A 27,354-nucleotide genomic window follows, 5' to 3' on the forward strand; every position below is an offset into this window, starting at 1 on the left:
GGGCCTTAACGTAAAAGGCCACACTCATTTCTTCGTAACAGGGCTTGTTGTTAAGGCACACCTTAGTAGGTGGTATAACATTTGGACAACTGACAGCACAGCCTGAGAGTCAGCGCTCTTCGGTCTTCCGTAGAGTCTTTGCTCTCTGATATTTATGTTGTGATTAAAAAGCCCCCTCATCCCAGTTCAGCATAAAGTTGTAAATACTGAGAGCGCAAGTGGAAGCACTAGGTCAAGGATGAGATCATTTTCAAAAAATTTTCTGGTATGTCTGTGTTAATAAACAAACACGTGCTCATATGTGCTCTAGGGTGGTGGGAGGCAATGGTCTAGACCAGCAAACTGCTGAGAGTGTTTCCTGGTGTGATTTCGGCACTAAATGCTGTCCCTGGACCCTGTGCAGGGGTGGGGCTGGAGGGTTCCTGGAAGCTTCTCCTGGAGCATGCAGCCACGCTGGCTTGAACGGTGAGGTCTGCAGAGGCAGACGTGGGGTTTTCCATGCCGCTTGGCCTCAGACCTTGGGAGCATTCTTGGGCACATTAAGTTTGCTGTTGTGAGTGTAGCCTTGCTGCGTTAAAACCAGAGGGGATGCCAGCCTGTGTTATGGTCAGTTTGAGAAAGGTCTGAAGCAGTTTTGAGGTTCGAACCTGCTTGTTACAGCATTTTCCCATTTAAAAATGCTAGTTATGAAAGATTCACACAAGTAGCACAGCAATGCGTTGGCTCTTTTTCCACCTTTACCTTCATGCCCATAGACTTGCACAGAAACTACTCTTTTGCCATCTTGCTTACGGCTGCTGTTTCTTGGCTCTCCTGCTTCCCAATTCCTTTCCCTGTGGAAGGAGTGTTCCCAAGCATTTCCTCTTCAGGTTGCTTCTTGGTGCTGTTACGTGTAGCTCTCGTAAGCGAGTGTGTACAGGTTGGCTGTAGGTGTGGCAAAAGGCTCCGAGAGCTGCTCCCAGCTACTGGGAAGGCAGCTATGAGAGAATCTGGAACAGCTCCCAAAATGATCTGTCCCAGTAGCAAACTGGCTCTGCTTAGTTTAAAAACAAGTAAATAATGTCACTGTAATTTTTCAGCTGGTTTTTGTTTGGAAGGTATTTTTTAATTTGCTGCAGAAGAAACAGAAAAGCAAAGAGAACCTGCAAAAATACCTGGCCCAGCTGCACAAGTTGTAAACATTCATAATGATAAAAATGAAATAAAAAAATGAAAATGAAAAAAATGTTTTGTTGAGAGAACTGGAATGCATGTTGAAGTGCTGTCTTATCCTTTAATAACTGTGCATAATTCTCATTACCATCCGCGAGAGCTGGGCACATATCAAAGGGTGAGCAGACCTCGTTCAGTGAATTCCTGCAGACCAAGTCATTGTCCCCGGAGGCAGAAGTAAACGCCGAAACCAGCAGCAGGATTTTGGGAATTACATGTTGGGTACAAGCTTGATGGTAGTTATGCTATTAAAGTGAGAGCTGTCTCACAGAATCACAGAATGTTTGGGGTTGGAAGGGACCTCTGTGGGTCACCCAGTCCAACCCCCCTGCCGAAGCAGGGTCACCTACAGCAGGCTGCACAGGACCTTGTCCAGGCGGGTCTTGAATATCTCCAGAGAAGGAGACTCCACCACCTCCCTGGGCAACCTGTTCCCAGGCAGCGCTGTACTTCCAGAGCGCTGCCTCGGCAAGAAGGTGGTTGGGGAAGGTTCGTGTTACTGCTGTAAAGCCCTGGTTTGTCCCTGGTGCCAGGATACAGCATGCCACATGGAAGGGGGCCCAAGTCCTGCTGCATGGTCGCGTCAACACAACTGTGCGGGTCGGCACTGAAGACAGCCTCTAGGGCTTGTTACTGTATTTGCATTCAATATGTAGCCAGTTGGAGTAAGGATTAAGTAGAAGAGCTACAGAAGTTAGATTGTGGTTAAAAACTTTGATGAAGGACACCTCAGATGCTCCTAAAATAAATAATGGGAATATTTGGAGATTATCATGGGCACTTGTGGTATATGGGACAATACTTCAAATAAACTGTTGAACAGTTGATGAGCAGATGATGACATTTTTGAGTTTTAATTTGTAATAATATGCTCAAAAAACTACAGTATTTTAATAGATATGTTCACTTCTACAGCATCCCACTTTTTAAAGTCTTGTCTTGAAATGATCAAATTTTCAGTTTTAACAGAATTGTAATAATTAATACAGCTTTCTTTACCGTCTTCATTTTGTGTACAATTAACTAAAACAGTCCCTCACAACTGTCCTCATGAGCAGTAATTGAGTGAGCTTAACTGAAACTGAAGGAAGGTTTTTCCTCTTTTGTTCCACCGCACCGCAGTGGCTGGAATCTTTTGAGACAAACTGCATCGGCATAAAAATCCTCACCCTTGAATGGATAGTGTGGGTTATGCTGTCTATCTTAAAAAAAAACCAAACCAACACAGCAAAAAAGACTTTGCAGACTTCAAGAGATGTGTGTTCTTTGTACCCAATGTGCAGGCACATTAACATAACGTTTTTCTCTGGTTGTTGGAAACCTGGCAGGGTGTGCACTTCCAAGAGTGCGTTGTTATCAGTCTTGTTTTGCTGAGGCGTGCACAGAAGGAAGGTGGATGGGGGCTGGAGGAATATCTCAACCAGGTCCACCTGGGTTTCTCATTTGCATCTCAGCCAGGCACAAGAAAACTTGCCAGCTGATCAGGTTGAACTAGGAGAGTCTTGCAGAATGCTAGTACCTCCCTCCTGAGATGTTTGGGGTTCTCACTTAATGTGTTTTTCCAAAGTGTAGTCATCCCAAAGTTAAACCAGTAGCAAATAGGCAAGGAAGAGGGGAAGGCCACGTCCAGAGGATGTTTGCTTGTCCTATTTTACACATCTGCCCTAGGGAAGGTTGTTACTGTCCTCTGGAGGTGCCTGTCTCTCAGTTGTGACTGAAAAAGGATCTCGGATGATGGATTTCAGCTGGACATCTTACACTTACTTGGCTGAACTGAAGCCACCAGAATGCCATGTTCCACCCCATGTCCAGGCAAGACTGGTTTGGCAGTGGTGAGCTCTCTGGTGGTGGCAGTAGTGGGGTCCCTCTGTTTGAAGAGTCTCCTGTATAGCCACGCAGTTGGTGCTGACACTACTGCTTCTTCAAACACCACTTCACCCCCCAGTACGCTCCTGGGAGGGTTGGGTCATTGGGGTGGAATCTTGGCCTCAGAGACATCAGTGGAAATTTTGCCGGTGGGTTCAAAGAGAGACAGATTTTCACCTAAAAAAGAAAATGTTAGTATTGGAAAAATTGTTCAGTCTCCCAGGTGATGCCTGTTGTTAGTGGGTCGATGTTCTGCAACCCACTACTGCTTTCCAAAAGCTTTCCTAATACTCATTTTCCATTTCTTAGCTTTTAAAGCATGTCTCAATACAAATTTTATCCAAAAGAGTATGTTTTCCTGTGCAAGATTTTCTAATATTGAATGCCTTTAGGCTATCACAACATCCTCGTATGATAGAGCTTTTCTTGTTATATTAAAAAAAGGAAAGAAAGTAGTAAATCAGACATTTCCTTGGTTTTATGGGAATGTAATTTGTTTTTCAAAGGTACTGAGACAGACTGGAGCCAAAACAAGCCTGGCAGCAGAGCACCAGCATTCTGGAGAAGCATCGCAGGAGTTTGTGTGACTAGGGAATAAGCTGGGTGGGGTGGGCTGGCACACCTCCTCCTCCCATTGCCAGTTCCCAAGTCCCACTTTTTTTTTTGACTTGGCAAAAATTAGTATGCACATGCAAAGTTCAGTACCGTTTTCCTTGTGCATAAATGACTTACCTATTATGCAGGGCAAGAAAATTGCAAAATTGAAACTAAAATCTAAGAATGATGTTTTCTCCCCTCCATGGTAAACTCCTAATGACACTTGATTTTATTGTAATTTATTTTAACTCTATTCTTATAATTTATTTGAATTTGCACAATGTTTTAAATGTAACTGTAACTATAAAATGGATAAACAAATTCTACTTGAACAGGTTTCTGAAGCTTTTACAAGCTATAAGCATGCCTACAGTACAAAAGAGTAATAAAATGACTTTCAGGATTTATAGCTGGCTTAATTGCACAGGCAAGACTTCTGCTTTTTCTCCCCCTTCTGACATGCAAGCCTGCAGTTACAGTTACAAGAATACATGAATGCACCGTCAGATAAAGAAGAAAACTTTAGGGCTGGTTATTAGTGCAGTTGTTAGTGCAGATGTGGAGCTGCCTACTTGCATGTTGCTGTTCCATTTCCCGGTGTATGCTTGGTATCTTGCTTTCTGCCTGGCTGTCTCCTTGGCATTTGGTAACGCAATTCTGAGTGACCTGTGCAAGCATTTTCCAGCATGGTGAGAATGGCTGGGTGTTCCAGATCTATGTGATTGAGATAAAGTGCACCCATGTTCTTGTTCTATGCTGAGGACAGTTCATGGTCAAATTTGTCTGCTGTTTAAGGTACTTTGAGAAGTCTGGAATATTTTAGATGTATAGAAGTTTGTTTTCCCAGAGCAAGGGTATTATTTTAATAGCTTCTTTCGACCTGCGTTAAGCTTTGTGTTTATAGCAATTGAAATTTGTTCAGAAAGGAAAGGGTAAAATAGCTGAAGTTTGAGGCAGGCAGCAGTCTGACCTTCCAGTCTTCCTCTGAGCTGCTGCATCTCACTGGCGTCTAGTGCAGTTCTTGTTTGAATATCGTATGCTGCGATCCTCCCATTTAGCAAAAGGGATTTTTAACGTGGAATCTTCCTACGTGGTACAGAGGCTGAATAGCCCTGCTGTAAATGCAGGGAAGATACTTTTTGTTTTCTGTGCAAGCTGGAGTTAAAGTAGGAGACCCTGAAAGATTGCAAATGTGAGATGATGATGATGATGATGATGATGAAAAGTTAGGCTTGGGAAAGGAAGGAGACAGGGAGAAGGACAAATTTCATACAGCAGAGCTAAATCACAGAGCTGCAAATCATTTGATTCAGGACTGGTAGTAGAAATGGAGCATGAACTCACATTTTGGGAAGGGTGAGGTATGATGACTGTAGATTTTTGGCAGGAGACCGCTTGAAGTGGGCTGGCCTAGATGCCTGATAAGAGGCTGAATGAAATGAAAAATGGGTGGACCTGGAGAAGAACTGGGTGGACCTGATTGTTTTGGCGCTTAGGCATTCGATGCTTGATTTCCAGGGCAGCAAAATTTTAATAACCTATTGTTCGTTATTGGTTGGCTTCTTAGTGATATGACTAGAACCTCTCTTCCCAAGCGGTTACTGTGTGCTGGGATGCGTGGAGCACGGGAGAGGCTTTGTACGCGAGAGCTGCAGTTAGGAAGGGAAGAAGTGTGTTGGATGGAAGGCGCTCCAGAGGAGCGTTGCTGATAAGGAGGTTGTGTGTGTGAAGGGACACCTGAGGAGCAAAGGAACGGAAGTGCTAAGGGCTGATCGTTTGTTCATGAGGAGGGGGTGTTGAGGTTGCATGTCTTTGGGGTGTAACCTCAGCATGATTTGTGAACTCATGTTGGACGAAGGTATTGCTTGGCTCCACTGGCAATAAAAATGTCCACCTTCTCTCACTGATGTCTGTTGTCCATGTTACCCCCTTGTCTTGCTACTGTCAGGCCTTACGCTGCTCAGAAAATCAGTGAAATGATACCATTAAGAGAGTAAAAGCCGAGCAAATGAGACACAATGTCTTAAATCTAAGACACTCTAGCTTAGTTTATTCTGCTTTTTAAGGAGTAAAATACCCGTGTGTAACCAAGCTAGTCTTGCATTTTTCAACAAGTTAGGCATACACATGCCTGCTTGTGTAGTTATATGTTTGTGTGCTAGTGTGCTTTGTCTTGCGTGTGTGTTTGTGGTATTGTTTTACGTAATAATATTGGCTATGGGAAGCGGAAGTCTCTTGGTATGAAGAGACAAAATACATTTCAGGATGATATTTTTTTAAACTCAAGGCGCAAAACTAGGAGAAATTAATATTATGTGACTGCTTGCTTGGACAATCTGAAAAGCATCTTCTGTTATGAGAGAGCCCTAAAATTCATGAAATCCGTCATCATTCCTTGCCTATTTTTTTACACTGGTTTTTGTTCTTCCAGAAGGTGCCTGTATCTCAGTAGTAATTTTGAAATAACTCCTCACTGTGAACAGTTTTGCTAGGATTATCGCTATACACCTGTTCCTTGACCCTTGTGCTACATATGCAAGTTCCTAGAAACCCTTGGTGTATTTACTTTTAGCCTGTGTTATGTAAGCAGAGGAGCTTGCAGGACATGAAGACTCACCCAACATGTATGATTCATACCTGTAAACCAGGGTACCAGTAGTCCTTCCTGCCAACATACCTGCCTTATCAGTTATACTGCTGCTGTTTAGTCCTGTTCCTCCCATCCATGTGTCCTTCCTCCTGCTTCCCCAGATACATAGTGAATCCCCACTGGTGCTTCACACACTCGTTCTGTTTTTCCTTGCAGTGGAAGTCCCTGCAAAGGCTGCTGCTCTACCAAATAGAAGGATTTAGAGGGAATTCATGCAAGTGATTGTTTCCCTGCTTCTGCCCAGTACCCAGGGAGTGGAGCTGTATGAGAAGTTTGAAGTTTGGATCAGTCAGGTTCTGAATACAAATAATGAATCGTATTGGGAGAAGGTGATCTGGTCCTTTTGTTGCTGAAACAACAAAAAGGAGAGGCACACTGTATTTGAAACTGCTTGTAAATATGTTTACACAGGTGCCACCTTATACATGGAATTCATTGCTGCGAGATATCACTAAATTGAATGCTTGTACATGTGTTTGGCTTTGCGAGTGGTGAGGAAGGACAGATTTAACCCCACTAAATGGTAGGGGAAAATGAAGGGAGAGGAAGACAGGTGTAGGACTCTGTACGGATTGGTGCTTTGATGCTGCGCTTTCCTGGGTAGTGCTAACAGAGTTGAAAGCTGCCTTAACATTTTTCCCCGGCCTCTGCTGAGAAGTACACCTTAACTCCTAGGCATTGCTTTAGATAGTTTCAATTCTTGTTTAATGTGGCTTTGTACACTGTAGCGTGAGGTCTTTTAGTGGCTTAAATACCTGCTGGTCTGTGAGGTTGGCTGCATGCCGCACCGTGAGGAACTGCCTTTGCTTCCCCTGCAGTGAGTGGAAAAACTGTCGCTGGGCTCAGTGGGAGAATGCTTGGGCATCTAAGACAAGCAATCCTATGAACGTTGTTACTTTCAGACCCTAATTCTGCAATTACTGAATACAAAGGGGTATGCATAAAGGTCAGGGCCATAATTATTATTTTGACTTTTCTAATGATTTATCTTGGGCACAGTGAGCTACTGTACAACTTAATTACTACAGCAGCGCAACAATTACTTGGAGGTATTGTGCAGAAACCAGCTATTTATCACAAAATCATAGAATGGTTGGGGTTGGAAGGAACCTTGTAGATAGTCTCATTCCAACCCCCCTGCCGTGGGCAGGGACACCTCCCACTAGACCAGGTTACCCAGAGCTTTATCCAACCTGGCCTTGAACACTGCCAGGGAGTGGGCATCCACAGCTTCTCTGGGCAACCTGTGCCAGTGCCTCACCACGCCCATAGTAAAGAATTTCTTTCTTACATCTAATCTAAATCTACCCTCTTTCAACTTGAAGCCATTGCCCCTTGTCCTGTCACTACACACCCTTGTGAAAAGTCCCTCTCCAGCTTTCTTTTTGGACCCTTCAGGTACTGGAAGGCTGCTGTAAGGTCTCTCCAGAGCCTCCTCTTCTGCAGGCTGAACAGCCCCACCTCCCTCAGCTTTTCCTCATAGGAGAGGTGTTTATTAGATTTATTGTGTTCAGGGAAGAACTTGAACAAATAAAAGTCATGCCATGCATGTGCAGGGAACTCCTTAGTCGTTTATATGCTGCCAGTGTATGACAAACTGAAATGCAGTCACGTTGTATCTGCCAGGTACGGGATGAAGATGAGGGGCACAAAGCGATGCTGTCTGTTTGCAGTCCAGCTGAAGAATTAAACCCTTTGAAGTTTGCCAAAGCTTCCTTGATGATACAGTGCCTTGAATATTGGCATAATAATTTAGATCAGTGTTTAAATAGCTAGCAAATTTGATGATATAACATAGTAGATTCTGCTTTTATCAGAAGAATCTTCTCTGGTGCACTTTGGCCTCCTATGCAAACCAGCAAGCGAGTGATTTCAAAATGTGCCGTGCTGTGGTCTGACAGAAGCTGCAGGTGCCCAGGACCTTTTGTAGTCAAGCCTGTTGCTCGGTTTCACACATCTCAGATGGATTGTTTGCAGGTTACAAAGGCCATGAATTACTGGTTGTGAAATGCAGCCACCTAGCAGGCTGCAGCAACAAGCCAACAGCTGCCTTTTGGCTCGGCAGAAAAAGTGGGATTTGAAGATTTTGAATGGTGCATCAGAGGAAGTGATCTGCGTTTGAGCAGCCTCTTCTGTTCCACTCTGCAGAACGGGTTGAAGGTGTGTGTGGTGTGCAGTGTGCAACTCAGCTCTCACTACGGCACCGTAACAAGCACTTCCACGGTGAACAAGTAGATACGGAACTCCTTGGAGGACATACTGCTGGAATACAGGATGAGTGTTATTATATGGAAATTTTGGGGATTAAATCGTTGGAAGACTGCTATATAGACAGAGCAATACTTTATTCACATTTTTGTCCAATGTTGTAAGATACTTTGTAAGAAACAAAGGTGTTGGAAGCTGGGTCATTGACCAAGGGCTCAGGAGGTGGTGTCTCTGGTCTGTCACGCCACTGTCCTGCCACATGTCAGTTGATCTTTCTGTGCTGTCCTTGCATGTCTATAGGATGAGTGTAGCTGCCGTTCCTTTCTCCTTTGTCTTGTCTGATGTCTTTGTTTCCTGCTGACTGCAGAACTCATGTATGGCCCTTATCTTTGTGCCTTTAGAGAATGCTTAAATGAAAGCGATTGATACGAACAGTTTAATGCCTGTTTTCTGAGCCCTGAAGGTCTTCACGTGTTTGAACACTGCAGCTAACCAGCTCAGAGGGTGTGTGGGATCTTGTTTGGTTTTCTCAGCACCAAGACCTTGGTTTTTATACAGCTTTTGTTATGGTGATGTGGCACCGTGATCAGAGTTTTGTGTTTCATCCGCAGTTATTGTTGTCACGAGGGTACACAAGTTGTCACTAAGGAACACATGATGTTCCTTGTGAATTACGCTCAGCTTCCAACGTACTGTCCTCCATCCTGGCAGTGCTTATGGGTCAAACCTTACAGGATCAGGCAGAAGGCCTGTGAGGAGTTTTGTGGAGGGGGGAGTACTTCTTGGCATTAAAATTCTTCGGCAAAGTTTCTGTTAAGGTAGTCCTTTTCAGCTCTGTTTCTGTTGTGACTCCAGGTTTTAGGTGCTGTTCATAGGAAGCTTTGGCCCGATAGGCCATAGACACAGAGCATCTTGCAGGACTGACGAGTTCTGCTTTCAAAACCTCCCGTTGCTCTGGCTAAGCCTGGCCTAACCAGGACTGTGAAAAACACAGCTCCGTAAGGGCCATGGCAGGTCTCCTGCCTGCTCCTGGAACTGTTCAATTCTCCTTCCTCACTGATACCTCACATTTGTGTCTGACTATGTTATGAGACCCAAGCTGCCGACTTCCAAAATTCTTTATCATTTTCGCTTCTGTTTCTTGGAGCTGCAACCACAGTGCGCAGTTTGTCAGCAGTCAGCTCGCTAGAGACAGAAAATTCATGGGCGTGCTTGGGGATTGGTCTCGCTGCACTCGTGGTTGTGTGCAGAACCTCCACCAACTGGAGTGAAAATGGAATGCATCTGTTGTGTAATTTGGCTGACCCCAAATTATGCTTTTTCTGGCAATTTCCCACAGAAAATGCTGCCTAAGAGTGTTGTTGTGAAGTGTCAGGGCAGTAGTGTGTCCTTAAACATGGTTTTCCTGAATAATTGTTTGAAACAGACAGATTATTTACAAGATGCTTCCTGAAGGGAAGCTGAATTTATGTTTAGGAAGTTCTGTGAGAAGATTAACATCTTTTTTCTCTGCTAAGTGGGGCTTATAGTGTTTTTTAATTTTATTGTTTATTTAACTTCTAAAATATTGTGAGATATATCTGATTTGTTATTGAGATTTTCTGCTGTGGATTGAATAAATGCTTATTCATTTTAACAAAGGAAAATGTGCTCCTGTGAGTTTTGATCGAAGCTGAATCTTAATTCCACGTGCTTCCTCAGAGGAAAAAGTTTGGAAATGGTGAAGAATAGCAGAATGTGTAAAGACTGAAATCAAGGTGCTTTATTGGATTCCAGATTCGAATTCTGGATGAATCACAGAATCATGGAATGGTCGGGGTTGGAAGGAACCACTGTGGGTCATCCAGTCCAACCCCCCTGCCAAAGCAGGGTCACCTACAGCAGGCTGCACAGGAACTTGTCCAGGCGGGTCTTGAATATCTCCAGAGAAGGAGACTCCACAACCTCCCTGGGCAGCCTGTTCCAGTGCTCTGTCACCCTCAGAGGGAAGAAGTTCTTCCTCATGTTCAGCTGGAACTTCCTGTGCTTCAGTTTGTGCCCATTGCCCCTTGTCCTGTCGCTGAACACCACTGAAAAGAGTTTGGCCCCATCCTCCTGACACCCACCCTTCAGATATTTATAAGGTCCCCTCTCAGCCTTCTCTTCTTCAGGCTGAACAAGCCCAGCTCCCTCAGCCTCTCCTCATAGGAGAGATGCTCCAGTCCCCTCACCATCCTTGTAGCCCTCCGCTGAACTCTCTCCAGTAGCTCCTCATCTTCCTTGAACTGGGGAGCCCAGAACTGGACACAGTACTCCAGATGGGGCCTCACTAGGGCAGAGTAGAGGGGAAGGAGAACCTCCCTCGACCTGCTGCCCACACTCCTCTTGATGCACCCCAGGATCCCATTGGCCTTCTTGGCAACCAGGGCACACTGCTGACTCATGGTCAACCTGTCGTCCACCAGGACATCCAGGTCTCTCTCTGCAGAGCTGCTCTTCAGCAGGTCAGCGGTTGTTTCTCCCCAGATGAAACAGAGTTATGAAGCAGCAAGTCACTGTAGAAACCCCGCAGTGTGTCCTGAAACACCCCCGTGTGTCCTCATCGTGAAAGCAGATCCACGTGTACTCTTGCACCTATGTGATGTCTACTTACTGTGCATCCCCTTCAAAGTTGGGATGCAGGAATCTGCAAGCACGGGACAGCTTGCCAAGTGTAGGGCCAACCTAACCCGCGGTGCTTTAAATGTCCTTTGTCGTCGTCAGATACAAGTGCGCCTTCCCAACGTTTTTCTTTGAGGTCTTTTTTTCAGGGTTCGTTTAGGTGTCTCAGAGTCTCTCTGCTGATTTTGATGAGTTTTGGAATATGCCTTAGGGTAATGGCTGTGAAAATCCGACAGCTGCAGAAAACCAAACTCGTGCTGATTCAGGGTTTATGGGCTCTAACGAAAGGAAACACGTAATTTTACATGTAACGTCAGTGTCCATGGTGTAACAAAAGGGACTTTAACCAGATTTGGATGAAGCAGGATTTGAAACATAGGCCATAATTGAGTGCAATACAAGAAATCCTCTTTCTTGAAGGAAAATGTAGAGTTTTCTTTTCTTGGTTATGCCTCGTAATAGAATAATAGAGTTTCTAACGTATTTTTTGAATTAAATTGGAGAAATGTGTAAGCTTCTGTATCTGTGGTGTGACAGGTATGTCTCTGCATTTATATACCCTGATGTCAAACGCACGTTTTAGTAAGTGTAACACCTTTTTTTTTTTCTAGGTTAGTGGATGACCGATGTGTGGTTCAGCCAGAGGCAGGTGACCTTGCTAATCCTCCAAAGAAGTTCAGAGGTCAGTAGCTGGGGATATTTTTTTTTTCAGTGACCGATTGATGCATGTTCTGACTCCTTGGGCACTTTGCCTTACCAGACGTGTAACTTCTCAGGTGCCTTCATGGTCTGTGAACACAGTGCTGAAGTTTCAAACTGGAATATGAATGACAGAGATTGAGAACTAAATTCTGTATCAGCAAAGACATGAGGGGCAGGGGGAAAGCATGTTGGAAGGGACTAATTCTCTTGTAGTCCATGAGTTGGCTGCTCTGTTCTGTACACCGAACGCTGATCCCCCGCTGTGTGACCAGCTCCTTGCTCCCGCCCTGCTATTAGTGCCAATGGGAAACAAACGCATGAGGTTCAAGACTACCTGAGCTTTTTGTCTGTTTATTTTTTTAAAAGATAAGACAGTATTTTAAGGACTACCTCAAGTATTTTTTCAGCTTTTTTGTTTTGCTTTTGCCTGAAACTGTATCTGATTTTTCTCAACTTTCTTAGACATGACCTTGTAGATTTGGATAATTCTGCTGTTTTGCTTACTGTGGGAAAAAACCCAACAACCCAGTGCACTGACAACATGCAGTTTCTACTTCGTGAATGCTAAAAAATACTCCTGTGGTATCAGAAGTTCTGTGTGCTTATGTGCAGGGAAGGAAATAAAACCTCTCAGTCTTGTCTGTACTTGATTTAAGCTATTGGCTCTACTTGTGCTAAATTAGAGCCATACTAGCCTGTTCTGGACCTCTTTTGGCTTAAAGGGGTTTGGATTCACATCTGTTAGGAGATCCAGAAAGTTATTGCTTGCATGGTTTAGAGCAAGGGAAACGTGGTTCATGGCTCCTTGTATCTGTCTCAAGAGGTTGCACTGACATTCTTAACCTTATTATTTTATTTCCAGTGTTTATTATACTGTAGTATGTATATGCTATTATTGCAAAAAAGTTTCATTTAAAACATTGAGAGACTGAAAGTCTGCTTTCCCAAAATATTCAAGGTTTTTTGCCATTATACATTCAGGAAACATCAGCAGTTTGTTCCAGCTGTGAGCATTCAACACGTTGGCAGATCTTGGGAAATGAGAAAGTGAGGATATATACTTAACTTGGGGTGAAACTAATAATGATAAATTTCAGTCAGTTGCATGATGTCACGTAATGACTTTATAGCAGAGATGGGGAATAGCATCTAGTTCTCCAGCTTGGCTTTCAGGCTACCTGTGATTTCATCCTCTTACTGCCTGCAAATATATATTTAATTCACAGCTTCCAGGCTGCACAAAATTTCAGGTGGGGACTCTTTGGACAGTATTTCTGTCACTTCACCACCCTGATGTGTTCACAAAGTAGAACCATGTCCAGGTTTCTAGATGAGACAGGGGTCGCTGGAAAAGATTTACAGGTGATAGTATATTTGCAGAAAACATCCAGTGCCTACAGTCAGGGAGCTGAAGGCAGGTTAAAAAGACAACCTTAATTTTTTCATTGTCTAATGTTTGAGGGCTTGATTTTATAACTTCATAACAGCAGAGTTCTTTTATCGCAGTTCTGTGATGTTGTTTCCTAACTTGAAAAGGCAAAGAAGGAAAAAGTTGATAGTGTTCTGTGCTGAGTGTTTGGGGTTGTTTTTTGTTTTGTTTTGGTGGTGGTGGGTTTTTTTGTTTGTTTAAGTAATTTCAACAGCATCAAGAGGGTCTGGGCACTTTGATCCAGGGTGCAAGGTTACTGAACGCTCAGTGCTAATGGCATGCCATCAGTGGTGGCAGTAGTACGTGTGTATGTAGATCAGATGTCAGAAGGGGATGAGACACAGACAAGGTGTACAGCTGTTTTCTGCTGCTGGGGCAATGCAAGCACCGTACTCCTGAGTTACACCCCAGCTTCTGCAGGGGAATGGTTTCTATTAACTGTAGGCAGTTTTGGCTCCTTTCCCTGTTCCAACCTTGTTCGGTTGCTTGCATAACACATCACTTTATCTTTGATTGCCTCTGCTCCCTCTTCCCCACAGCATCTAACCTTTTCATTCTTCTAACTCGGATCCTCCACTTCTTGGGGATCCCCCTTCTCCCTTTTGCTCCCTGCCCCCAAACTTGTTACTAGCTATTTCCTCCTCCTCCTCGCTGCTGCCTTGTAGCTCCCTGTGGCTCCAGCAGCCCCTCCTCTGTCACTCCTTACCTCTTTCAGGCTTAGGGTGCACCCGGAGCTGACTTAATTCTGAAGTGTCTTGCTCGGCTGTTGCTAGCATTGTAATAGCATGCCAATTTTGGATGAACTGCAACATCTGCAGGAGCAGCTAAATTAACGAAAAAGTGACTGTTTTTTTCCTTAATTGATGCAACCCACCATGCTGTAACATCATGGCTATATTATTAGGGGCCCCATCCAGCATCTAGTAGCATTTTCATGCTTCTTCAGGTATGTATACACAAGTGGCAGTCAAGACAACGGCTGCAGCAAAGATAAAGCCATAATTTGGTTATTTTCTCTTTCATCTTACAAGTCAAATTCTAAGAGTGGGAATAGCAGGGGTTTAGCTGAGAATACAGCAGAAACTCGCTGTCTAATTGGGATTTAGTGCCTGGTACCACAGAGGTGTCTGTACTATGAGAGCAATCAACAGCACATCTCTGCCACTTTTTCTTAAATTTCTTAGCTCTGCTCAAGAGCACTGAGGCAAAAGAGCTGCCAAATGTTGTTCTTATAACCAAGAAATAGAAGCAAAAATCATATTCCACTCCCCCCCCCCCCCCCCCCCCCAATCTCTGGAAATAGCATTGAATTAAAATGGCAAAGTTAACAAAACAAACAAAAACTGTTTTAACTAGGTTCTTGACATAGAAAGAAGACTTAGGCATGAATGATTAATTGAATGATTAGACAGAAGCAACTAAAAATAGTATCTAACAGCAGGAAGAGTAGGGCCCCTTTAGTAATAGGAACTGCTGTCTGTATGGTTTACAATGTTTTTATCGCTGATAGCTGAACTGGCGTTGATTTGAGGTTAGAGCACGACCTACGAGTCAAAAAAGTATGAGAAAGCCATGTTTCTAACAAGACGTTTAGATTCCAAGGACTGACTCTGAAAATTAACGTCAGAGGACTATGTTTGCTCTTTTTTGGTAATATTTTAGTAACCCTTTCCCCAACGGGGGGGAGCAGGGGGGAAGTGTTTTCTAACTACTTGTATCCCTCCTACAGAGTTCACTCAGAGATCAAATTTAGGTACTGAGCTGCTGGCCTGAACTGAAAGCCTATGTAAAGAGGTGTCTCAAAATAGCAGTTTCGGTTTTGTTATATGTTTACTTTCTTTTTCTTGCATGGGTGGTAGCTATTCTAGTTGTTTCGGAACATCCTACAAACTGGAGTATTGTTAAGCTAAGGAAAGCTGTGGTGGTTTTCATTTTGTGTCCATACAAAGAGGCTGCAGTCCAGATTTCCCCTTCAGTCACACTGGAATGAACCTGGAGTGGCTCTGTGTTCATCAACGTGCATCTCCAGATTTGCGTCAGTGCAAAGGAGGGCAGAATTCGGTCCCAGATGTGTTTCCTGAAGTCTGTTGGAAAAAAAAAAATCCCAAACATTTACTCTTTTGTGGTTGAGTTGAAGAGACTGCTCAAGCCAGGTGCTTCTTGTCATAATTCTAACTGAAGCTAATGAGAGCTTGGTGGGGTGGTGGAAATGCTTACCTGGTGCAGGGTTCATGGAGGCTAGGAAGAACAGTGTGTGTGCCGGAAGTCCTCCACCTCTGAAGAAAAGTCACATCATGAGCTACAGAATTGCAAGTTTCCTTAGACTGTGGTCTGAAACACACTTTAGCTTGATGCTGTTATCTCCAGTGGGAAACACTTCCAGCTTCCAAGGTGTAAAATAGCACAGATAAGACCTGCTTGTTGGTCAAATTTAGCAACTCTGAAAAAAAAACCACAAGAGTCTCTTCTATTTTAAATGCAAAATGTATAAAATGACCTAAGTTCTTAAACTGATAAAATTTCCTTACATTTTGTACACCTTTTTCTTGAGGCATCTGCAATGAAAGCGGTTTGAGTTCCTAGATATCCTCTGCTTGCTTTTCTCTTAATTTTCAGACTGTTCTGAGTTTTTTCTCATATGATTCTTTCCTCTTCTCTGCTTTCCATTACATTTCCTCTGCTCTCTCTCCTTTCCTCTTCCTGCCCTTTCCTCTGCCTTCTGCCATTTTCACCTTTGCTTGCAGCCTTCTACATCATTTTCGTTTGTCTTTGTGTTTTCTTTTTGTTTCTCTCATTTCCAGAAGTGCTTTCATTTTGTTTTCAGGCTCCTGTTTGCTTTTTCTGTTGTCCTGCTTAGGACTTCTCAGTGCCCCACTCCTTGCTCCCTCACATTCCTCCCTTTCCATTCTTACTTCAACTCTTTTTTACCTTTCTGTAATTAATTCAAACCCCGCAGATCTGTACACACTGTGATTTAATATCCCTTCCACTTACCCATTTGTCACCCTGCTGTTTTAAGGAGAGCCATGTGATAATTTCTCCAGTTATGCAGATCGCTGAAATCTTCCATGATGGGTAAGAGTTGAATTTTTATCACTTTAAAGATTGAAACAAAAAAGAGGGGGGGATGTGTGTGTGTGTCAAGAAAGCATCTGACAAATATTATTCTAAACCATCTTTATCCAATATCAAGAAATGTTTAAAAGGTGTAATATGAGTTATTTTCCTCTTCAGACTTCCTGAGTGTAGTTACTTTTTGCTCAGAGGATGTGCTATGTGTGGTTTTTTTCCTTTTGTAAACTGAACGCTTTGCCTGTTGCCCTTTGTAACGTGAAGACTGGCCTTCTGCGCCCGCTAGCAGGTTGAGGCCGATGGTCAGTTCGGTGCTGAGGGCATCCGCTGTGGATCGTCTCCCGCACCCTGGGAGCTGCCGCCTGCCATCTTTGGATTGTGCTGATTCATGGAATCAGAGAATTGTTATGGTTGGGAAAGAACTCTAAGATCATCAAGTCCAACTGATTAGCACAAGTCATTTTTTCCCTGTAAAATAAGTAATTGAGATGTGTCTCAGCACTGATAATTTATCGTGTCTGCTTACTTCCTAATAAGCCAAGGTGTAGTGTAGGAGGCTAAGCCTGGAGTGTGACCAGGGAGGGCTTCCACTTTTTTTCCGTTTTGTGAAGAAAACTTGAAATGATTTTTATTGTTATAAAAGTGTGTGTGTGTGTGGGCTGGTGTGGGCAGTGTTTCTCACTTTCTCCATCTTCACTTCATGCACAAGTAATTGAAATTTTGCCTGGAAGATTTTGTGGGTATGAGAAAATTGATGAAACTGCAGAAGTTGAATGCATGAAAGGTTAATAAGTGAAACTGACTGATACTTTTAGGCTATTTGCTTTAAAACTATTTGTTTACCTTTGATAGTACCTTGCTTAATTAGTGTCCTCGGGAAGAGAAGCATTTATGTAAAACTCTGTAAAGTAATGAGTTAGGAACTAGGACTATCCAAGAATGTCTGGAGGAGATAGAAGACACAGCGAGACTGTCTTATGAGTGGATTGCTAGACTGACTTCCACGAGGGCTGAGCTTTTGATCTATTGTGTGTGTGCTGGAAAGTTGCTTGATAATCTTATGCCTCAGTGTCTCTTTTTTCCTCTTTATTTAAACTATAGCTTCTCTAGGGCAGGTACTGCTCCCCCCCGTCCTGATGTTTAGGACCACAAAGCTTGAATTTGTGTAGTATCCTATTGTTACTCTAATAAAAGTAAGTGGGGAAAAAAAAAACAAACAGAAAAAAAAATAATGAGATGGCCTATTTTTAATGTATCTGAAATCTTAAAAAAAATCCAAAACAAAACCAGGGAAAAGCTTGTCTGGAAACAAAGAATATGATTTTTTTTATCTGTAAGTTGAGGAAAATACAATTGAAATAATACGGATTTTAAAAAAGTTCTTGGTAATTTAACTTCTAAAGCATGAGACTGGAAGTCAGGAGAGCTGTGTCGTGCAGCATGGCTGCAGGTGGAGCTGTGGGGTGGCTGAGGTTATCCAGCGCCTGCTCTACAGTTCCTTTTCTTTGAGAACTATCATTACGAAAAATTCACCCACCTTTGGGAGACAGACCCACACAGTAGCGACTGTGCATCCAGGTACATCTTGCACTTCTCTGCAGTGTGGAAGCACTGTGCTTGGAGACTCTGCGTGAGGGTGGGAAGCAATGTGTTTACTCATGTAGCAGGATGTGTGGGAAGTAGCAGAAATAAAGACTGGTCCTATAAAAAGAAGGTATTGTTACTTCAGAGAAATAAGTGTTTCAAGGAGTCTTCTGGGAAGGCACATTAATTGTAGATTATTACAGAAAATAGTAGTGGACTTTTTGTCTTATGAGCTGAAATCCCTATACTCAAAGTAAAATGTACAACATACGGCATGATTTAACAGTGCACAGCATTTTGTAATTTTTCCCCCCCCTTCTCCGTGGCAAGGGTATTGTATAAGTTACCCGGGAGTTATGCACTCTAGGTTGTATGATATAGTGCTCATTGTAAATGTTCCCCTTTGAAATGAAAGTAAACACCTTTGCGAGGTGGCTGGGTTTGCTCTGATAAAGATTTGTAACACTTTCTCCTAGGAACAGCAGCTCAGGGCTGTGATTAGGGAGCGGATTGGTGACGACTTGGTGTCAGTGCCAAGGAAAAGTTCTCCCGCCGGTGGTGGTTTTGTATGAACAAGCTTTGCCGCTACGAATAGCAGAGGAGGATCAATTGCTATGAAGGGAAGAGGCAACGCAATGAAAAGCTTGGTATGATGGTGTCTGGTATACAAGAGGCCAAAAGGAATATTTGCAGAACTAAAAGCATTGCAGCTTCGTTCGTGGCTGGAGAGCCAGCACTGTCACGAAGTGCTCTCTCTGGGGGCGCAGGCAGTGGGAGGACTGCGTGGCATGGTCTTACTCTGGCACTTCTGGCAGCGCTGAAGTCGGATAGCTGTGCTTAGCTGGGCCTGGTTGTAGTTGGGAGTGCTGCCTGGTTTATTTTAAGTAATGAGAGTTCATTTTTACTTAGGAAAGGCAAGGCCAGTCTTCACACTAGATTTTCTTTCCCTCTCTTGTTGTGTTACTAGAAGTGTTCCTGCTGTGACATGGTTTCAGTAGCTCCTCACCGACTGTGAAGAGATGGATATGTTGGAGGATATGTCTCAGAGGAGCTAAATCTCCTCCTCTTCCTCCTGATGTTGAAAGGGTAATTCCATTGGATTGACAGCACTGAAATTGAGAGTAGGATCTGCCTTGGTATCTAGCATCTTCTGCAGAGAGGCTGTGAGTCTGACACTTGAACTTCCACTCATGAGGGTGGAACAGTTAGGAAGCTTTTCTCATCGCATGTATGATAGACGAGACTTCCTACATGTGCTGTTGTGGATTAGAGAGCTGGAGCAAGTCCTAGGTAGTTAGCAACTGCAGATGTTAAACTTGGTCTGAGAGTTAGAGTAGGACAGCACCATGCAATAGAAACTGTCTGCTCCTGACCTGACTCAGTGGTTAAAAACCCAGACTGTGACTTTGGGATAGTTCCCTATAGCTTCCCCTGCTGACGTTTTTGTGACAGGAATGGGTGAATGACGAGAGTACACTGTATTTAAAAATGACAGGCAAGGTTGGTTGCCGAGTTTCAGCATCCATGCAGGGACAGGAATGACTCCCACACATTGATACAATGCACAGTCGATTCCGATTTATTGGTCTGCTTGCGTGGTTATATACATTTTTCATATCTGCACACGCGATCACGCTTATTCGGATGGGCTACAGACATAAATCATGCACTGTTCACGCACCCCACATTCCCTTATGATTGGTAACTATGCACTAACGCCAATAGCAACAGACTGCCTCCACGTCCTTGAACACATCTTGTTTTTGCTAACCCACACCATGGGCACTATCAGAACTTTCTCAATGGCTGTTCTTAGCTGTCCTTTCCAGCGGCCTGTTCAGTTATGCTGTTTTGCTTAAGCGGCCTAGTCGTGCTAACTCTCAAGCTACATCGACCCCAACAGTTGGTGAATTCAGCAGGGCCACCTACACATTGATCCAGCGTGTAACTGGCACATGTGTGAAGTGTTGATGTTGTGGTTGCTGTTTCACATTGCAGCACCTTTGATAACAGAGGTAAGGGTGACCATGCAGTGCAGTTGGAAAGGGACTGTCTTTGGAGAAGACAGCAGGAGAGCTGAGGGTAGCAAGGACATTTTTCATATTTTGTGCTATGTGATATGTATGCCATTAGCTGTGTTGAGTGCGGTGGTAGATAAGCACCTCATGTTGCTCACATGGAGCTAGCGTGTGTGTCCTCCTCTTTTCTGTATTTTCGTGAGGAGCACTGTCTGTGCCCCACTGTGTGCAATGCGGATTTCCAATGGTGTTGCAGAGTCTGCTCTTTGTGGGGAAGTTGCCTGGTGACCAGCAGAGAAGTGGCATTGCTGATTCCGACCCAACCGGGGTGTCAGCGCCTGCAAGATGTGCTTGTGGGATCAGAAGAGGAACTATTTTTTCTTAATCCAGCCCTGGGCCAAAACGTGTTCTAAGTGGGACACATTGCTGCTGTTACCTGCCTCTAGCTTCTGCCTCAGTCGGGTGGCTGGGGTTCAGGTAGGAGTCGTTGCTTCTCTCCTGTCTCTACCTGCCTGAGACCCTGACATGGAGCACAGAGGAAATTCTTCAGAGGTCATTCTCCTCTGGGGGTGGATCAGAGCTCAGAGAGTGCTTGGCCGTCTGTGACAGTTAGATATGGAGGGTGATAGGTTGGGGCAGACCTTCCTTCGACGTCTGTAAGTTGCAGCCCATGTTGGGGAAGAATTTCGCACTGTAATGCATATGCAGTCTTGTGTGTTCTTACTAGTTTCGCAGCAAAACTCTGGTTGCTAATCAATACTTTCCTGTCCTTTCCTCTTGCCATGTGGGATGTGAAAGGACAATTTCCAACATGAGATAAGTAAAAGTCTTTCAAGCTGAGCTTTTAGAGTAGTTGATGATTGGGACTGTGCAAGACTAAGTATCATTTATCGCTCTAAAAACAGTTGAATTTGGATGAATTGTGAGCCTCTATTTCCAGTCTATAGGACTGTCACTGGCCCCAAAACCCCAAAAAGTCTCGAGTCAGGATATTTCACAAAATTGAGTTTATTGCCAATCAGCATTAACTTTCAGTTATTGATTCCAGTACTGGGAAGTAAAGGTGAACAATTGAATAGGCACTTAGGGAAGCACCCCTTGGCTTCCCTCCAGACACATGTGTGCCCCTTCATGGTCCCCAGCCCCCTCGCCTGGGCACTGCGCGTGGTGCCTGCGGGGAGGGGATGGGGGTCGGTGCGACTCGCTTTCCTTTGCTGCTCCTCGTTTCCTACTCCGTGGCTCCCCTCCTTGGCTGTAGCCCCCTCTGGGGCTGCCACCTCCTCTGTCCCGACGCCGGTGGCCTCCCTCCCTCCTAACCGTTTTTTTGCCTGGTCTGTTGCATGGTGGTGGTGTTCAGTTTGTGTCACTGTGTTGTTTTTACTGTTAGATTTTTTTTTTAAACAGTTTTTGTGAAGGCGCACGTAGACCCGAACTCCGCATTAACCTCCTTGGTGGCTGCAGCTGAACGCCTGTGCAGTGCTTTGTTTCAGCGGTGCCAGGAGCAGCAGGGCAGCCAGACGTATGGCATACCAAAAGCAGGACTGGTTTTTCAAGGTTTCACATGCCTGCAGATATTGCATCTGTAATGTGCTGCGGCAAAGAGCGCTGATAAGGCGGCGCAGGCAGTTTTGCATATGGCAGGCTCACAGCCTGGAACTCTTACTGAGGTTGCAGGGAGTGGGCACGTGTGGGGCATTGAAGGCTTTGGGTTCAACTCGGATGTTCCACTGCCCTGTTTATGGTATCATCGCCATCAAGTCAATTAAACATTGACTATGTTTAAACACTGGTATCTAGGCATTTCTGGAAAAAGAAAACCAACCAAAGGGTACTTACAAATGAAGGCAGCATCTTTTCAACATTACTTACGAGTGTTTCTTTCACTCTCCCGCAGACTGCCTTTTCAAGGTGTGTCCTATGAACCGATATTCAGCCCAGAAGCAGTACTGGAAAGCCAAGCAAGCCAAACAAGGAAACCATACAGAAGCAGCTCTGCTGAAGAAACTTCAAGTAAGGGACATCTGTATTTGTAATCTTATCTCAATCTGCAGGCTATAGAATTACAACAGAATGAGAAAGAATAATAAGTGCCTTGGGAACCACTGTGATGGGTATTATTATGCCACCATAGCAACTTTATATTCTCCTTAGCTCTCCTACCTCCTGACTGGCATTTACTACCGTTGATTTTTATCTGACTTTGGGCTGGGGTGGTGCCTTTGCTATAAGCAAAATGTTGCTTTCAGAAGTTTTATAAAGCAAAAATGGAGTTGTTAAAATCAGGAGTGGGCCCTGCTTTAAATCATGCTATTATTTTAGAAGTGCTTTCCAGGACTTAGGCAGAGGAGTGGACCAAGATATTTTCAATGCTTTAGTCTGGAAATTCTTCAGAGTTTCAGTTGTCTTTGTTTTCATTCTGGGTGATTCTTCTCTGAACCATTGGGCAGATTCTATTTCACATCAAATACAGTGTGGATGGAGCAACTTCTCTGTCTCTGAAAAAGAGCTGGTCTGATGTTATAACTGAATGCGTAAGACTAAGTGGAAACAAGGTCATATCAAACCTGGTTGATAGTTTCATGTGGAGTGGAGAGGCTGCCAGCGCTTCCAGTTAAAAACAGCAAGGAAGGCAGGTGGTGCGTGGCTAGAGCTAGCTACACAGCAATTGGAGCTGGGAGCTAAGAGTTTGTTCTGTGGCTGTGTTTGATCCAGACTGATGTGCTTAGCTTTGATTTTGCAATGTGTGACCTACTAGTTTTGTTTTGTTATATGTAAAGTCAATGTATTTGTGTGCAATTAAAAACCCAACAAGTGAAAGGAGTGGTGACAGGGAGAAGCTAATCACAGGCCCTCCTTTTTCCTCTTTCAGGATGAAATAAAGCACCTGGAATTACTTCTTGTGCTTGAAAATTTTAGAAATAGCATTCATCTCAGGTGTGATCCATAAATTGTGACTCAGTTTCTGTTCTGGGTAATAAAAAACCAGAATCATTACACAGGGTCTGGGTGATTATAGTTCAGAAAATTATGCTGCAACAGGGTTCGGGCGCTAATATTTTCAGTGCAGTAGTGCTTGCAGGTTGGAAGAAGTGTTTTAGATGTGATGCCATTTCTTTTTTACACTGTCTGTTCCAGTAGCTGAATGCAGGTGCTGATTCTGTAGAGTTTAAAGAAATAATCATTCTCTTGCAGCATGCAGCAGAACTGGAACAAAAGCAGAACGAAAGTGAGAACAGAAAGCTGTTGGGCGAAATTGTAAAATATAGCAATGTCATACAGGTAAACCTATTGAAATCCATCTGCCTTCTCTCAGAGATGGAAAGGAAACAGTTGTTTCATTTCAAGGTTAGAGTGAAAATGAAACTAACCACTGTAATCTGGATTGTCAAGGGTCAGGTAAACAGAACTTGGTGAAGCTTACAATATTGTGTTTTTCTGTGTGTTTTAAAGCCTACCAGAAGTGCTGCATATTCATGTTTAAATAATATGTCATAATATAATTTTCATGTGTAATTTTTGCTGCTGCGGTTTAGAATCTGAATGTAAATATGTATCTTGTGTTTTTAAGATTTATTTCAAAATTATATTATAGAGGTGCTGCGCAGCTCCTTTTAAATCACTGAAGTCATTTGTACTTCATGACATATAAACGAGACAGCAGTTATGCTCCTAAGTGCAGCACAGCTTTCTGTAATGGATGAAATTCCTGAAGGTAACACTATTAATGGACCCTTGCCCTACCCGTGTAGTGTATGCTGTAAAATTGATTGCTGACATATTTCTCTCTGAGATACAGAGATATAGCATCTGTTTTCCTAAACTGCAGCGTACTTTGGTAACTCACTTCTGGTTTTATTTTGTCTTTATGTATGTTATGAAAAATCACTGCAGTGTGAAAGCCTCTGCCTTCTATTTTGACCGAAGGGAGAAAAAGCAACAGCTGTACTAATTTTTTCAATTATTATTTGTTCACAGCTACTGCACATAAAAAGTAACAAGTACCTCACAGTCAATAAGAGATTGCCGGCTCTGCTAGAGAAGAATGCTATGCGGGTGTCTCTGGATGCTGCGGGGAACGAGGGATCCTGGTTTTATATCCAGCCGTTCTGGAAACTGAGGAGTGAAGGTGACAATGTAAGTGGAAATACTGAATGTGTAAGAAGGGACAAGGCTAGAGGGACAAGGCAGGGAGTCTCCAGAAGACACGTGATTTCTTTGCTACTGGCATACATCACAATGGATGAAGTCCAGAAAAAATATATTTTAAACAGCGCCTGGGACTGTGAGCTTTTATGTGTAGCTAGAAAATGTTACCAAATTACATGGTCTGAAATCTGAAATGCTACCACATTCGTCTGATCTCCTGCTGACTTGTGCTGGGGCATATTTGCGAAGGTCACCTGATGTGTGCAGATTTATAAGCTGATGAAAAGTCATAGTTTGAAGTTTTTTTTAGAAATTGTTTTTTAAGTGTTTTGGACAACACTTTTTTCAAGAGGTCAGCAGAGAATGTCTCTAGGAAATACATCAGGTTTCTTTAAATCAGTATTCCCCCTCAACACGAGAGTGGTATCTGTGACTGGAATTGGGTTGCATAATCCGGTGAGTCTTTCCTGGGTAGGTCTCAGCAGGAGCCTTGTGTAGGGGTAAGAGGAAGAATATCTAGGAGAGCTCTTTGCTGCAGATCTGAGAGTTGTGCCATGAGATCAAAACTTGGTTCTTCATTTAGTCGGCTGTGGCTTGGTTAAGTGCCCGCTGTGGAAAATTCAGATCTGCCTCTGGGAAGGCCACGTAATGAACTTGTCTGGTTTTATATTGTAGACCTGGCTGGGAGTGTTTGGCCGCTCTTCCCTATGAAGTACTTGGTGAAAGAGCCCTCTCAGGGTTGCAGACAGGAATGCCTGTTTCCTTATGAATTTTCTCTCATTAACTTTGTGGTTACCCAGCTCTTGGGGATGCTATCCAGGAGGAGCGTGGCTACTTGCAGCTCTTTTCAGCAGTCTCTTGCTGGGAGGGGAAGGATTGCATTCCTGGCTCACGGACAGGAGCCCCTAAAGTTGTGGTCTTTCGCTGCTCCATGCAGTGATCAGGAGGGTATGTGAAAAGCTCTGCTTTTCCCCAAACCTGTTACAGAGAAAAGCAGCAAACATGAGTAGCCCACTGGGGCACCACTGCATGACTTTTCAGAAAGGGAAAAGTGTTGTGGATCAAACTTTTACCTGGTATTCCTTTCCCTCTTTGGAAAGGAAAAAAAGGTGACTTAGTGCTTGAAGGTTTTGGCTTAATTTCTTAGAATAACATCAGTTCAGCATCTTCGTAATTTCTCATGCCCTCATGCCTGGGAAATAAGTGCCTGTCATGTTCCCCAGAGCGAGGACCTGCAGTTCCCAGAGTGTGAGCTGCAAAGCCACCGTGAGTCCTTATAGCCGAGGGCAGCAGAAGGATCTTAAGCCTTCTAAGTCATCCTCGCTACTGTAGAGTTTTTGATTCAGTTTTATGCTATTGTGGGCACAGAAGAGTTTGGAAGCAGTTTTGCTGGTCTGAAAAGTTTGCAGATCATCGCAGTGATGGCTGTAACATCCCACTCCTCAGACCGCTCTCCTAGTTTGTTCCCTGTGGTGCTGTATTTGACAGGCTCTGAGCTGCAAGGACCATGTGGGAAACTGTCAGGTTTGCTCCTAACTTAATGGCCTCTGTTGGAGTCTGCCTGCTGCTTGTTTTCTGTCACCAGGTGTTGCCTTTCAGAGCTGGGAGCTCACCGTTATATTCTACCAGGCCCAAACAGATCTGATAACTTTCTTTGCAAACTTCCAGAGCTAAACATCAGTCCTTTGGTAGCTTTCTCATAACTGCTCTGGCAGATTTCCAGCCCTTCAACAGTTACGGAAACTAGGCAGCTGTTGTAAGGGGACGAGGGTAGCAAGCGATGGGGGAAATCCTTCATTTCCCTCTCGCAGACTGCGAGAGGCTCCAGCCTTGTACCCACTCCTTCCCTGTCAGTTGCTCCCAGACATGTGCCCATTAAAAGGGTAGTTTCTGGGGGACTACAAAGCACCTCTATGTTACAAAGCACTCACTAGGTTAGCTTTTAGAGGACTTACATATATATTTTTTTTTGGTATACTTTTCTTCCTCTGACCTCTCAGTGCATGCAGTTAGCTTGGTATATCAGGCCCTTATTATGTTTGGAAACTTTGAGAGTTTTTTATTTTCAGTTTCTGTGTGATAATGAGGAAATTCCCTAAGAAAACACATTTTAGGAAGTCTTTAGAACAGTAGAAGTGAGTACAGCTTGGATGACTGCTACTGTGTCAGATAACCCAGGCAAGGTAGATCTAAACATCCCATATATCCTAAAAGAAAAGAAGGTGGTTTAGTCTGAGAGAAGCTGTGATATAGGAAGTAATGTGTGTGACTTTTCTGGTAAGTCATCGCAGTTGTTTAGCCTTGTGAAATGTTTTAAAAATTATTTTTCTGAAGGAGTTTTAGCTTAACTTCATTAGCGACTGATCAGTATGCAAGTCAATGAAAGTAATGAAAAAAATATGCCTGAAAATTTACAGTAATTGGCATAGCCACTATTTTTTTTACAGACTTTTATTAAGCATATACCAGCTCTCCTTCAATGGAAGATGTGACTAATTAAGGCTAGAGCTGGTTCCAATTCGACTGTGTGCCTGGGTGGCCAAGAAGGCCAACGGCATCCTGGCTTGTGTCAGGAACAGTGGCCAGCAGGAGTAGGGAGGTGATCATGCCCCTGTACTCGGCACTGGTGAGGCCGCACCTGGAGTACTGTGTTCAGTTTTGGGCCCCTCACTACAAGAAGGACATTGAGGTGCTGGAGCATGTCCAGAAAAGGGCAATGAGGCTGATGAGGGGTCTGGAGACCAAGTGTGATGAGGAGCAGCTGAAGGAACTGGGGCTGTTTAGTCTGGAGAAGAGGATGCTGAGGGGGGACCTTATTATTCTCTACAACTACCTGAAAGGCAGTGGTAGTGATGCAGGTGTTGGTCTCTTCTCCCACGTAACTAGCGATAGCTTGAGAGAAAATGGCCTCAAGGTGCATCAGGGGAGGTTTAGATTGGATATTAGGAAAAATTTCTTTACTGAAAGAGTGGTCAGACATTGGAACAGGCTGCCCAGGGAGGTGGTGGAGTCCCCATCCCTGGAGGTGTTCAAAAAACATGTAGATGTGGCACTTCAGGACATGGTTTAGCAGGCATGGTGGTGTTGGGTTGGTGGTTGGACTTGATGATCTTAGAATCTTTTCCAACCTTAATGATTCTATGACTGAATAGCACAACGCGCACTGATAGCGGGATTGGCGCTCTGTGGATTGCGTTTTCAGTTGTCTGTCATTTTAGTGGTTTGAAACC

The 27,354-nt window shown here is 43.8% G+C and overlaps 1 protein-coding gene across 6 annotated transcripts in view; it reads left to right on the forward strand.

The window, feature by feature from the left end:
- ITPR2 (inositol 1,4,5-trisphosphate receptor type 2) overlaps positions 1-27,354 on the forward strand; it is a 282,946-nt gene that overhangs the window by 20,507 nt on the left and 235,085 nt on the right. For 5 of the 6 annotated variants that reach the window (XR_012765862.1, XM_075439325.1, XM_075439332.1 and 2 more), the window contains exons 2-5: positions 11,785-11,855; positions 21,873-21,988; positions 23,171-23,257; positions 23,954-24,112. Coding sequence is in view for 5 of the 6 variants with exons in the window: in XM_075439325.1 (XP_075295440.1) it covers positions 11,785-11,855; positions 21,873-21,988; positions 23,171-23,257; positions 23,954-24,112 (433 nt within the window). In the remaining variant the exon portion in view is untranslated. Of the gene's footprint in view, positions 1-11,784; positions 11,856-16,312; positions 16,380-21,872; positions 21,989-23,170; positions 23,258-23,953; positions 24,113-27,354 lie in introns of those variants that run through there. The other variant, XM_075439347.1, reaches the window with a different exon arrangement.

This window comes from Opisthocomus hoazin, chromosome 1, assembly GCF_030867145.1.
Source record: "Opisthocomus hoazin isolate bOpiHoa1 chromosome 1, bOpiHoa1.hap1, whole genome shotgun sequence".
Taxonomy (NCBI): Eukaryota; Metazoa; Chordata; class Aves; order Opisthocomiformes; family Opisthocomidae; genus Opisthocomus; species Opisthocomus hoazin.